The sequence below is a fragment of the Rattus rattus genome, chromosome 3 (assembly GCF_011064425.1).
Source record: "Rattus rattus isolate New Zealand chromosome 3, Rrattus_CSIRO_v1, whole genome shotgun sequence".
In the NCBI taxonomy this organism is placed as follows: domain Eukaryota; kingdom Metazoa; phylum Chordata; class Mammalia; order Rodentia; family Muridae; genus Rattus; species Rattus rattus.
Window position 1 is genome coordinate 82,785,086 of NC_046156.1, and position 14,283 is coordinate 82,799,368.

General features: G+C 41.8%; 1 protein-coding gene across 2 annotated transcripts in view; it reads right to left on the reverse strand.

Annotated features, from left to right (window-relative positions):
- Positions 1–2,913: 2,913 nt before the first annotated feature.
- Otol1 (otolin 1) overlaps positions 2,914–14,283 on the reverse strand; it is a 119,554-nt gene continuing 108,184 nt past the window's right edge. For both annotated transcript variants that reach the window (XM_032898242.1, XM_032898243.1), the window contains exons 2-5: positions 12,129–12,524; positions 7,054–7,143; positions 4,401–4,472; positions 2,914–3,830 (exon numbers count right to left, since the gene is read on the reverse strand). In XM_032898242.1, coding sequence (XP_032754133.1) covers positions 2,935–3,830; positions 4,401–4,472; positions 7,054–7,143; positions 12,129–12,524 — 1,454 coding nt within the window. In that variant the 3' untranslated portion in view covers positions 2,914–2,934. The remainder of the gene's footprint in view (positions 3,831–4,400; positions 4,473–7,053; positions 7,144–12,128; positions 12,525–14,283) is intronic.

Consider the following 14,283-nt stretch of genomic DNA (forward strand, 5'->3'; position numbering starts at 1 on the left):
AGAAACTGCTTTGGTTTTGATATTTTATAAAATGTTCATAGTTGCCATCAATCCTAAAAAGTAACCCTGAATATTTAGACTTCCAATAAAATGTCCATCACAAACAGTTGAAAGGCACTGTCAGGTGACATGTGAATTGCTTCCTTGCTGGCCTTCTGCCTGGTTGTCTTCATATCTAATACCTTGGGGTGTGTGTGTGTGTGTGTGTGTGTGTGTGTGTGTGTGTGTGTGTCACTATTATTCTATCTTCCTGTGCTACCTGATTCATGGCTTCCTCAAACTCAGTGTTAGACATGATATAAAGAGAAGGAAAATAGGCTAGAGAGATGGCTCAGTGGTTAATAGTACTCAGTGCTCTTCCAGAGGACCCACGTTCGATTCCCACAATCAACATGTAACTCCTGTTCCAGGGGATCTAACAGATTGTTCTGTCTTCCTCAGGTATCAGACACATACATGCTGCCTAAATATAAACACAAATAAATCACTCATATACACAAAATAAAAATAATATAAATTTAAGAAAAGAAAGAAAAGAACATGGGAGTCAAAATACAAAAGATAAAAGTTCCTGAATCATGACACCATCTAATATCCAAATTAGGAAAGAAAGATTTCAAATGAGGTGTAGCTTATTTAAAACACTTGCCAGCTATCTCATTCTTCCTCTAAAAAGTGCAGGCATAGCCATAACTAAAGTCACATTCTGGTCTACACAGAAGAAAAATCATTGGATAAGAAGCCAATGCAACATTTCCAAAATTAACATCCTTAGTCAGGGTTTCTATTGCTGCAATGAAACACCAAGCCTGAGAAGCAAGTTGGGGAGGAAAGGTTTATTCAGCTTACACTTTCACATTACTGCTCATCACCAAAGGAAGTCAGGACAGGAACTCAGACAGGGTAGGATCCTGGAAGGGGGGAGCTGATGCAGAGGCCATGAAGGGGTGCTGCTTAGTAGATTGCTTCCCCTGGTTTGTTCAGCACAGGACCAGCAGCCCAGAGATGGTACTACCCATAATAGGCCCTTCATTCTTGATCACTAATTGGGAAAATGCCTTACAGATGGATCTCATGGAGTCATTCCCTCAACTGAGGCCCCTTTCCCTGGGATAACTCCAGCTCATGTCAACTTGACACACAAAACCAGCTAGTACACATCCTAAAGAGTATTGCTCATGGAGTGCATTCAAAACCAACAATAAACTCAGGACCATTGAGTAAAACAAAATTAAGCCTATTTATTTTCTATACAATGTCAGAGACTGCATTAATAGGCTTTATGAACTTTTACTATATAGAGGTATATCATGCCATTTCCAACATTTGTTTAACATGGAAGCTACTTTTTCTCTAGTGATTCACAACAACATCTAGAAATGGCACTCCTCAGAACTGTTTGGGAAATGCTCTGTTAACATACATATGGATGAGACTCTCAAAAGCTAATGCCTGCCCAAGTTGGCAGAACATGACCAGAAAAATTCCTCAGCACCCATTTCCTGACTTGGCACTCAAAGATGTGCAAATCTGTATAACTATACCTCTGTAAAACCAGATTCCATTTGGATTCAATAAATTTCACTTTTTAAAAAGAGCGAAACTGCTGAACTATCCAATATTCACAGTTATTAAACATTCACTGTGCAAATGAATTTTACCCCCACCTGCTCCCAAAACATTAACTGAATAACTGGAATTAATATTATAGAGATGATGATAATGATGCCAAAGAATGTATCAGAATTAAATGTTCTATCATGAAGAAAGGGCAGAAATTTTGATCAGTTCTAATTTAATCTTGCTCTTGAGTCTCTTGGGGACGTTCAGTTCTATGCACAGTAATTGGATGAACTGTTAATCGAGTGACATCTTCATCAACTTTCCTTTCTACATTTAATCTTAGTCTACATAATATAAGTTTATGTGAAAATCCTTACATATGGATAAATTTTAAAAGTATTTTGCCAACTCTTTGCCACACTGCCTGTATATTCTTTGGAATTAAAGTGAAAGGAGAATGCCTGTGTGATATTGAAAAGCAACCCTTCCAAGAGAATCAGGGACTTCTAAAAAAAGCTGTCATCATGCTCTGTCAGCTGTTGGCCTCATAGTCACACAGAATAGAGTGACATGTCATTACATGAGACAAAGTATTTAGAAGGATATTGTCTTCATTGCTGCTCTGCTACTGGGAAGAGACACCATGACCAATATAACTCTTAGCAAATATTTAATTCGAGGCTCATGGTTCCAGAGAATAGAGTACATGACCATCACAGTGAAAGCAGTCAAGCATGACGCTGGAGTAAGAGCTGAGAGCTCTATATCCTGATCCACAAGCAGCAAGAAGTGAGGGGGGGGGGGAGAGGGAGAGAGAGATGGAGGGGGAGGGGAGGGGGAGGAGAGAGAGAGAGAGAGAGAGAGAGAGAGAGAGAGAGAGAGAGAGAGAAAGACTGGGCCTGGTATGAGCTTTGAAATCTCAAAGCCCACCCCTAGTGACACAATTCCTCCAAGCCACTCCTACTCCAACAAGGCCACACCTCCTAATCCTTTCAAACAGTTCCACTCCCTGTTACCGAATATTCAAATATATATTAACCTATGGGTGCCATTCTTATTCAAACCACCACGTTGTTAATCATAAGTCTCATTCATAACTTTGAATGTTGCCATTATTAATTCCTTAAATGGCATCAGTAATGTCATTAAATGCTAAATGAAAAATGTTTGCTACAAATTTAATTTACATACTCTCAAATACACATAAATATTTCAATGGATATGCTTTGAAATAGGAATCGTTGGCACCATATTGTACATCTCTTAAATGTTTCAGAATTGAGTTTATAATAATGAAAAACATCAAAGTTTTTAAGAGCCTTACTCAAGGTTAATAGAATAAATCAAAAGTGCAGTATCAAAAACCTAAATTTATGGTGACTTTCTAAGAGTTTCCTCTGGGTACAGAAGGAACCCACTGAAGATGCTGTCATCCTCCGGGCCAACGTACAGTCCATTCCAGTCCTTTGATACCTCCAGCCACACTTGATCTCCTGCACTCAATTTCAGAACGAGGAGGAGAGAGGCCTGATCTACTTGCTGACCATAGAGCGTCTCTCTGGACTTGAACTGCTTCCTGTTGCGGGCCATGAGGCTTATTCGAGCAGGTCGACCCCTGACAGTAACATGATAGGAAAAAATATATGTCCCAGGAACACTACAGTTAAATTTCCCAGTGACAGGGCTATAATCCCCTTGGTCATTGGAAAGAATCTTGTCAAATTTGATGGGGATATTGGGGGGAGGGAAAGGCTTAGATAAAAGGGCACTGAAAGCTGACTGTGGGACTTGAGTGGCCTCGCCTTTGGAACCCTTGATACCCCGGGAGCCCTTCTTCCCTGTTGGCCCTCGAACGCCTTTGCTTCCAAGCTCACCTTTTGGCCCAGCAGGTCCGGGGAAACCCGGAGAACCTGTCTCTCCTTTTTCCCCTTTAGGGCCGGGATCGCCTCTGAGCCCTGGTAGACCATCTGAACCCCTTTTGCCTTCTGCACCAACATTACCTCTGCTACCTTTTCTCCCTCCATCCCTTTCTCCCTTTCTGCCCCTTTTCCCCCTCTGCCCCGAATCCCCACGGTAGCCTTTCTCCCCGACACCACCCTTCTCGCCCTTGGCCCCAGGCTCTCCAATGAATCCATGGGCCCCAGAGGCCCCAGGGTCTCCTTTCTCTCCCTTGGTGCCATTCCCACACAGGTCCCCCTTGGAGCCTTTTTGTCCTTTCGTTCCTGCTGGGCCGATGTTTCCTTTGTCTCCCTTGAGACCAAGTGCACCTGAAATAAAAAAGTAAAATAATGCTTAAGACTCATATAAGCTATGACATATGACCACAGACCTAAAATATTAAAATAATACCAATTAAAGGGACTTGTAAAACTGGTTCTTGCCTGGGCAAAGTCTGAGTCTAGTAGTCGTTAAGTGTCCCAAGCAATATTACCATGTCTGTTCTCAGAAGTGGAATAACTAAGACTTCCAAGAAACAATAATTTTTTTCCTTCCCCTTTTAAGATAACACAGAATTGTTTTATTCCGCTAGCTTTTGCGTTTGACACTTTCCAAGTAGCCGGCTCAATCTCTGTCTTCCCCATCATGCTCAAGGTCTCACAGGCACAGAAACAGAAATACAGAAATTCCTTTTGCTGATGACGGCTCAAGAAAAGGAGCGGAACACAGACATATTTGCCTAAGTCCCTCAGTTCCTAGACTGACCTCATCCAGTGACCACACTGCATTACTAAAATAATGAGAATCTGCCTATATGCCTTGCAAACTCCTGCTTTTATGAACAGAAAGAGATGGGGTTTTCCAGTAGTCAGGTCTTCCCTTGGCTGATCGGACTTTACCTTGCTCTCCTGGCTTTCCTGGGTATCCTGGAATGCCACCTGCTCCTTGGTCCCCACGGTCTCCCTTTAGTCCTAAAATAGAGCAAGGATTAATATTGACACAGCTATGTCCTTTGAGGTAAAGCTAACATGAGGTTCAGAGCTGCACCACATTCCAATGTTTCTTAGCAATAAAGAAAAAAAAAAGAATGGGAAAACAGTGTGTTGAGGGACATTAGGAGTGTTGAGTTCTAGCTAATGGTAAACCACTTAAAGAGATTAAGAACATATCCCTTCAGGGAGAACTCTTCTTTCTCATGGTAGTCACGGGAGGATTCTTCGAACTCCTCATAAAATTCCTAACACCCTCCAAATACCATAGATGCATGTGTTGCTGTTTTCCCTATTGCAAATTTTGAGTAACAGTCGAAAATGTCTTCTTTGTTTTCCACCCAACATAAGTTTAAACAGAGACAGAGCACAATAAAACCAGAAATGGAAATTTAAACCATTGGATATAAGGAAAATATTGGATGCCTTCTGACGGTGCTGATGTTGAATGGAAGTAATGGAGCTAGCCTATTTCCCTCCTCCTCTGAGGAATGCACACTGGCCACGTTCATCCAGCTATCCAGCTATCCAGCGTTACTAGTGTTGTTGTTGTTGTTGTTGTTGTTGTTGTTGGTGGTGGTGGTGGTGGTGGTGGTGGTGGTGGTGGTGGTGGTGGTGATTTTGACCCAGTTTCACTATGTAGATCAAAGTGGCCTTGAACTCAGAGAGTTCTGCCTACCTCTGCCTCCCAATAATGGGATTAAAGGTATGTGCCACCATGCCCAGCATTACTGGCAAGCTTAAGTTTGTCTAAGGAGATTGATTAATTGCCTACATTAAAATTATTAAGTTAGATGGTGACTGAGCAGCATTCAGCCTCTCAAGCAAGGTTTTGGATTTTTTTTAAAACCTTCAGTCCTAACCAGGAGTCCACACTAAGTCTAGAAGTAAAAGAAAAGTGGAGTTGCCACTTTATAGAGACTGGCTGAATGAAATTCTGCTTTGATCATCCATCAAAGCGTCTTCTTAAGAACCATATCTTATAGTACCTCCCTAGATATTCTTCCACTTCTGGAAGTCTAGCTTCCAAACTGTATGAAGTGTCTCGGAGGTTCGTCTCCCACTCACGGGTGCCCTGCTAATACAATTCAGCCACAAAAGGATTAAATGTTTCCAAGAATGAAAATCACATAACTGACAAGTGTGAAGGAGCTCTCTCTTACCTCAGCATATTTTTTGAGTAATTACTTCCCTGACTGTTCTAATAGGAATGAGTTAGGCAGTGGAGAGTGATGAATATGTGATATTAGGCTTTCTGACATGTGACACTGAAACTGAACCAATGAGCTTCCTGGATAGCTGGTATTTCCACAGGACACCAGTATTACCTGGGGAACTTCTAAATATCCCAGTGAATCTGTAACTTTAAAGTACTCAAAAGTACACAGGAGCCAGGCTTTTCTGGGACAGAAAGCCTTCTACGCTGATGCCTTCATAGAATTATAGGCTTCTTGGGCAGGAAGAGATCAATGGAATCGCTCACAACTACAAATCTTCTTTGATAAACAGGTTATAAGTAAATAGAAGCCAGCCCATTCCTCTCAGGTTCCAGGCAGTGTAAAACCATTACTATATTTTAATCATTTCTTCTGGTTTTCTTTTTATATCATAATATTTAATCTGTTCAGCTTCCCACCATAGATATTGCCTCTGCTTTCAGAGTAAGCCAAAGACAGTTTCCAACTCCCCTTAACAGCCGGCTTTCTACCTCAGCTGAGTATCCTACAGGATTGCTTAGTCTGCTGCTATGTAGTGTTAGATTAGTTGTATCATTTGAAACAAAAATATCCACAGTGAACCCTGTGTGTATATCTGAAAGAAAGAGCCCTTGCTAGCATGCACAGTCTCGCCACCCAGGACTAGAGGGGGAAAAGAAAAAAATGAAAGCTCTCACACACAAAGACAGGACCGTTCCCCTAGACTATACTTCATGATTTCTAGTCTCTGGGTCATACTGGTGGCCATCAAGCTATGGAAAGGTTGTTTAAGAGTCTCTCTTGGCATCTTTTTCTTAGGATTTGTTGGCTGGCTGGTTGGTTGGTTGGTGGTTTATTTTGCTTTTTGTTCTCCGTTTTGGAAGAATATTGAGGGGAAGAGAGAGCATGAAGGTGGGTGGGAAGGGAGGTGGTGGGATCTAAGAGGAGTTGGGAGAGGGAAAAACATAATCAAAACATATTGTATGAATAATTGTTTTTAAAAAGAATAACTAAAAAAGTCTCTCTCTATTGCCCTTTTTTCTGCTGGGGTGGGTTTATATATGAGATATATACGTTTGTGTGTGTGTGTGTGTGTGTGTGTGTGCACGCGTGCGCACACGCGAGCATGCGCTTGTGTTACTCTGTGTGTGTGCATCATGATATTCTCATATACTTAACGTTTTTCATTTAGCCATATATAAAGTTTTTATTTTATGTCAGATTGTCAGATTAATACATGAGATTTTAAAAGCCCACTTTCAATACTCTACCTTTTTTTTTTTTTTTTTTTTTTTTTATCAAACTTTTTTTTTTTAAAATGATGCAGAACCTTCCTGAGTTTAATCAGAAATGGAATAGTTACCTACCTTTCTCTCCTTTCTGACCTTTGGGGCCTTGGGGTCCACTGGTTCCTGGGGGTCCTGGGCTTCCAGTGTCACCAGTCTCTCCTTTAGGACCTAGAATCATCGCATTAGAAAAAAATATATTTTGAAATTCATTGGTTCAGGGGGAAAGGCAGTTATTTTACTGAAACCCAAAACTGTCAATGTCTAATGATAAAATCAGGTACGAATAGGCCGTTACAGAGTTCCAAGGGCAATATTTTTGCCTTATTTGCAATTCTGTACTAGGTGAATAGATAAATTGAGCCCGTTAGTGCTTGTCACTATATTTATGGCAGTGACCAAATGATTCAGGGAAGCGGCACTACGTCAAATGGCAAAAACAAAATGATTATCTAACACTTAACCTCCCACAGACCACACTTTTAAACTGGAAGTAAAAACACAATACAAAACACTTTGAGATTCCCATTCATCCACTGACTCACTGATTAGGAACCATATGTGAGGTTTGCTGTACACTAAAGTGTCTTGCTGGATGCTATAATTGTGGCCATCAATAAGCCAAGGGTTTTTATACACAGACACACACCCCCCACACACACCCACACACAGAGATGAGAATTTGTGCAAGGTAAACATCAAACAGATAACCATAAAGAGACTATAAATGGCCCCACTGTAGTTAATATAAAGCAAAAAAGGAAGGCTGCATTGTAAGTTACAGTTAAAAATAAAATGAGTTATATTTATTAGGTCAGAAGAGAATCCTTTGAGAAAATAACATTAAACAAAAACTCTATGAAGGAATCAAAATTTCCTGAAGTACCTTTTTAAAAGACAGTATCTTTAAACATCTAAAAAAAACCATCATGGTGCATCTAGGTAGTGACCAAGGATGCGGTCTGAGGACTAGGAGGCAGGCAGAGGGGAGATCATGCAAGTCTGACATCATTGTTTGATTGCTGTGAGGAGATGCCATGAGCAAGATAACCCTCAAAAAAGAAAGCGTTTATTTGGGACTCATGATCCCAGAGGGGTAAAGTACATGACCATCCCAATGAGAAGCAAACAGGCACGGTGGTACTGACGCAGTATCTGTGAGCTTCACACTCTGATCCTCAGGCAGCAAAGTGAGGGAGACAGACTGGGCTGTTCGGGCTTTTTAAACCTCAAAGCCCCTGACAAGCCTCCTCCAGGAAGGCTTCCCTTCTTAATCCTCCCTGTATAGTTCACCAACTGGGAGCTAAGCCTGCAAATGTAAGCGCCCTGGGAAGGCTTTCTCATCCAAACCACCACAGATACACTTATTCATCCAGGCAGGCCACTCACCTAGAACTCACCTAAAACTAATTATTCTTTCTGAAAGTTCATTCCTCTCTGCAGAGTGAAAAATTGCTTTTCACTTAGAATACTTCAAGGCTAATTTCTTCAAAAGTTTACCATATAGATAATCACGCTCAATGAAATCACAAAATTACATTTTAATTATAATTAAAGCTAATGAAATAGAGTGAAATAGAAATTTAAAAACAAAAAAAAATCGATGGAATGAGAACTCATATTCAGTACAATTCCGTTTCTATAAATGTTTGAACGAAACCCTTTAGCAAATCACTTGTCACAGAGAAGGCTGAAGGCAGGCTCCTGCGTCTGAAGAGAGTTGCATGGGGGAGAGGAATGGAGGCAGACACAGCAGAGGAAGTGAGAGCATGCAAGAAAGACAATCTCAGTTTGCAGAGAGTCATGCAGTGTCTCTTCCAAAGGTGTGTCTCTACAGCTGAGAGAAACAAGGAAGCACATGCCTGGCTGGCTCAGGAGCTGCAACTACACACAGGGCCAGAGGGAGAGTGCCTGCTCTCACCTCTCCACAGATGCACTCCACCAAGCACCTCAAGATTGAGCCTAAGAGGAAAAGCTGGGGTCCCCATGAGCCAGCTGTCTTTGCCTTCACATTCTGCTTGGTAGGTGCTGCAACTTGTAAGTCGACCAAAGCATCACTGAGCCAGGAGCACATCACCAGGTGCAGCGTAAACGTATCTTCAGTATTGTAAAGACTGAGAAGTGTTATAAAATTTCCCATTCTTCTTAACGTGGGGTGCCCACAGTAACTGAACTAAAAACAGAAGAGACGGAGTGTTGTCTTCTGGTCGTTAAATATATTTGAATATTTTCATGATTTCTATCATCCGTAAGTTGAATCTAACTGGACTTTTAAAAGTAGATAATTCAACTTGTTATGCCTGCGATGTGCATGTTCCCATGACCAACGACTGAGAGTTAAGAAAGAGAAAGTTGAAATGCTTGGTTGGACTAGAGTAGGTTTATTCTTTTCCTTCACATTTGTTCAGTGCTGCTCTTAGAGTAGATTTCTAATGAAAGAAACAAAAAAAGGCTTGAAGGATCATGGAGCAGGTCTACTTATGCATTTAGGAACATGTATGTATACACACACACACACACATGCACACGCGGATCATAGCTTCATAGTCAATACATTCTCTCCATACACAAAGACAGTGACAGACAGACACACAGACAGACAGACAGACACACACACACACACACACACACACACACGACAACTATTAAAGAAAAAAAGAGGCCATGAATTTGAAGGAGAACAAAGCATGGGAAAGAGAGCATGGGAAGGTTTGGAAGGAGAAAGGGGGAGGGGGAAAATGATGGATTTCATAAACTCGAAAAAATAAAAACTGATTTTAAGAAACTGGTAAAGCTAAAATAAACTGCAGTAAACTGTCTAAATCTGAAAAATCAGGGTGCTGTCGTATCGGACCAGAGAATTCACAAGACAGAAGCACACTCCCTCCACATTAGCTGAGTCATGAGAGTAGTCTCCTGAGCATTTATTCCATGTCAGGCTGCACGGCATTCATATTGCTTATGGTATCATTTAATCTGTCTCCCATGGCTGAGCCTGAGGCTTAAGGCTGTAATGAAACCTTTGTAGGAGAAGGTCAGTGATGGAGTCAACCACCTGAGCTTGAGGCCAGCTGTTAACTTGGGCCTGTAATTGCAACTGCTTGGAAAGCTGAGGTAGGGAGCTAGTCAAGTTCATAATCTGCCTGGGCTTCAGAGTGATCAGCAAGCCAACATGGGTAACTTTGGGGACAGCTAAAAGTTAAAAGCCTCTTAAAAGGCAATAGCCTAGCATGCTCAGAGTCCTGTGTTCAATCCGCAGCATAAATAAACACATAGCATTCTGATCCAGATAACATAACCAGTAAAATTATGAGCTGTGAGCTACCCAGACAGCCTAGAAACTTGGCACATCTCCAAACTATATGTCACAAAGATGAGAAGAGGGACTGATGTCCAAGCACAGCTCACCACCAGGCGAAACAAAAAACCCTGTGCTATGGATCTCACTCTCATTGGCTGTGTCGTGACCTGTTGAGTTTCGCTGGCCCTGACTTTGGGCCTTCCATCTTTAATCAGCTCCCCCACCAAATCGGTCATGAAGTATTCTCATAATGATGACTTCCTCAGCCTCATTATCCTTCCAACAGTGAGTCACCAACCAGGAAACCTTGGGGTCTAATCTCATCCTCTTTACCCCTTAATCCAGGTCAGCATAAAGAGCCCATCTCTCTAAAACCCCCACCACAAAAGGAAATCAATCGAAAGCTCCGGGGATACATAATCACTGATTTTACAGCTTTCTAGTCTTCAGGCTGGATGCAGCAGACATTACATGAATTTTTTTCAAGGAATAGTGAATTTAAATTTGACATTCTGATCTTAATTTTACCTTAAGTCATCTATACCGCATAGCACATAAAAGGCAAATTACAGTAAGACAGAGGGCATATTCATTATGTGTATATTGAAGACATCTGAGATTTTGAAATAGTAACCATGGTGTTCAACAGAGAAAATTTCTGGGCAGTGCCAGTGTAGCATTTCCGTGAGGACCAAAGTGAATTCTGTACTTCACTCTCCCGTCATAGCCCCTCCACTTCTAACCCTAACTACAAATAGCACCCAAGAAGTTCTTCAGCCACCACCGTTTCCTCATGTGCTGTAGAATTTCACTTACCATTTTTAAAAATCAACCATTAAAAACTCTACTGGACATTGCCTGAGCTGCCTGGACTGGACTGGAGTTGGGATTCCCTGACTCAGTTCGAACGAGCCCTATTAAGACAGTAGTGGGTCTTACCCAACTTGATAGGCACTGGTCATGTGCGGTTAATGAGAAAAGGCTTTGCCAGAGCCTGACAAGCACAGATGTGGATGCTCAGCCGCCAACCATTGAACTGAGCACAGGGACCCCAATGGAGGAATTAGACAAAGGACTGAAGGAGCTGAAGGGGGAGCAAACCCATAGGAAGAACAACAATATCAACCAACCAGAACCACCCCCACCCAGAGCTCCCAAGGACTAAACCACCAACCAAAGAGTACACATGGAGGGACCCATGGCTCCAGCTGCATATGCAGCAGAGGATGGCCTTGTCTAACATCAATGGCAGGGGGGCCCTTGGTCCTGTTGAGGCTCGATGACCCAGTGTAGTGAGCAGTGAATGGGTGGGTGAGTGGTAAAGCACCCTCATAAAAGCAGGGGGAGAAGGATGGGATAAGGGGTTTGCAGAGGGAGACCAGAAAAAGGGGATAACATTTGAAATGTAAATGAAGAAAATAGCCAATAAAAAAAAAAAGTACTCTGGAAATAAGGCTGTAATTGGGACTCAGTGGTTAATAGTACAGGTTGCTCTTCCAGAGTGCCTGGATTCAATCCCCAACACCCACAAGGTAGCTCACAGTTCCAATAACTCCAGTGCTAGAAGACATGACACCTTCTCCTGACCTCTAAGAGCACGAGATACACACGTGACCCACAGACATGCACGTAGGCAAGATGCCCATACTCATACAATAAAATAAGCAAACCCTTTCAAAAAGAAATATGGCTGTGGTTACTGAACTGCATTTTTATCTTATGTATCAGTGACCGTGCTTCAATTTGCATTTGTCACATTCTTACACCTAGTCTGCCACTGCTCTTTGCTGGCAGTGCAGAAATCCTCAGAACAACGCTACACCCCAACCGGTCCTCTCTGGGCATTTTCAAGTACCTTGTTGTCCAGTCTTTCCGGGTTCTCCTTTCTGCACAGTGACAAATGAACAACAATGGCAGCAGTTCAAAAAGAAATTAGCCGTGTCCAGAGAGAAGCTCTCAAGGGGAAGGAGACGGGTTGTGGAGGAGGCAGAGGGGCCAGTGGTGGGGTCTGCGGTTGCCAAGGCGGGGGATCCAGTGGTGAGCTCTGCCATGGCAGCCATTTCTGTACGGAGGGTTTCTTCTTCGTCCAGAGAGAGGCCACTGGATGGCTTTAAGCCCTTCAGCGTCTCTTTTCCTTCAGATTTCTTCGTAAATTTGCTGTATGGCGTGGTCTTTGCTTTCGTGTCCACATGATCCGCAGACAAAGTAATTAAAAGAACACAAAGCAAAGAAAATATCCACATATTCGAGGCTGGAAGGCAACATTTGAAGAAATACACAAATTATAAGTGTTCAAATAAAAGCACTAAGTAATACCATCTATCATTTTATGGGAAGAATAAACACATCTCTGATACATAGAATAATCAGCATGTGTGATTTAGAATTGTGTATTGTTTGGTCTATTTTATATGTAAGTGTGTGTGTGAGTCACCTCGGGGCATTTTATTTAAAGCATTTATTATGAGGAGCACTTTGCTCTTAGTTCTCCCTTCTGGTTGCTTCTTGGTGTTACATGTTCTCAAACGGTGTTCTCAATCATTCAAATTATCTTGCCAAAGAGCAAACATGATCTATAATAAATGCAGCATGCCTTAATAGCTCATATACCCTGTGGAAAACAAATGTGTGTGATTTCCTCCCTGACCTCACTCAGATTTATAGGAATCAAATACGTTTGCATTAGAGGGAGATGAAAAATATTGAGCCGAATAGTTTATTCCAGCAAACTCAATTCTTTCAGAAAAAATACTGGTAAAATAGTCTTTAAATCTACTAGGGATAATGGCCCGGTAGTGAGAGCACTCTCTTGGAATCTATTATAATAAATGGAGAGGGAGACAATAAAAAAATCATAACGTTGAATATATACTGTGCTCTAGGATTTTTCACATGCCCCTTAACTCTCAGACTCTTTGTTGTATAATCTGGGGAGTTTTTTGAAAACTCACATTTATCTTTGGGTTATTTTAATTAGTTATTCTTATTAAGTTTTTTTAACCAATGTCCAAAGAAACACAATATAATCTTCCCAGAGAAGTGACATTATGATAGCTCATCCTTCCATTCCCCATCACTAATAGTCATTCCCGACTGCTACTAGAACAGGACACACACATATGTTGTCTGATATCAGATGGGAAAGAAACAAAACCATAGAGACAAATAGTGAGAAGATCGAAATAAGGAGAGTGACGAAAGAGCCTACTATGTGTAGGGCCCCTACACTTATCTTCACACTATCAATGCAACAAGATCTCAAACTGTGCATTCCAGGCAGGTGACACACACTTGCTCACCATCACAAATGAGGAAGCAAGCAGCAGGAAGTTACATTCCTTGTCCACAGTCCTAAAACCGGTAGGCTTTGGACTTAGCGCTCAAGTGCAGTTCTGTTTAATTTCAAACCCTAAATTCGTTTCCACAAATCACGTGGAATTTATAAGGATGGGATTAAAGAACAATAAATTTGAGGTTAGCTCGATGAAGTGGAGCTATGGGAGAGACAGACGTAAATCAACACAGAGGAGAAGAGATAAACATGAAATGCTTCATTTTTCAAAACTCTGTAAATTTCCCAAAAAGGCCAACTTTCCTTCTAACTGTCTTTGCTGCTATACCCGTTGCCTCAGCTACTACTGGCTGACATTGGTAACATCCCTGGAACCGAGGCATTATTTTTAATGATACCAGAGGTAAGTCACGGTCCTGTTTAGGAAGAAGAGATGAGGACAACAGAAGTAAAGCAACGTGAAAGGCAGTTAGCCCATCACCAACAGCCGCCATTGCAGATGCATACACCACGTCCCTACTCGCGCCTCCCAGCCACAAGATGGACATCCACCTATGGCCAGTATACGTCAGCCACACCCACCGCACCCCCACCCCAGCGTCTTATACTGTGGCTCAGTGAACCCAATACGAAGCCGTAGGTGATGAACCTCACTGAAAATCTGGTAACAGTAGTACGTTTTCGAACACACAAGAACCAAAACTTAATTCAAAATCAA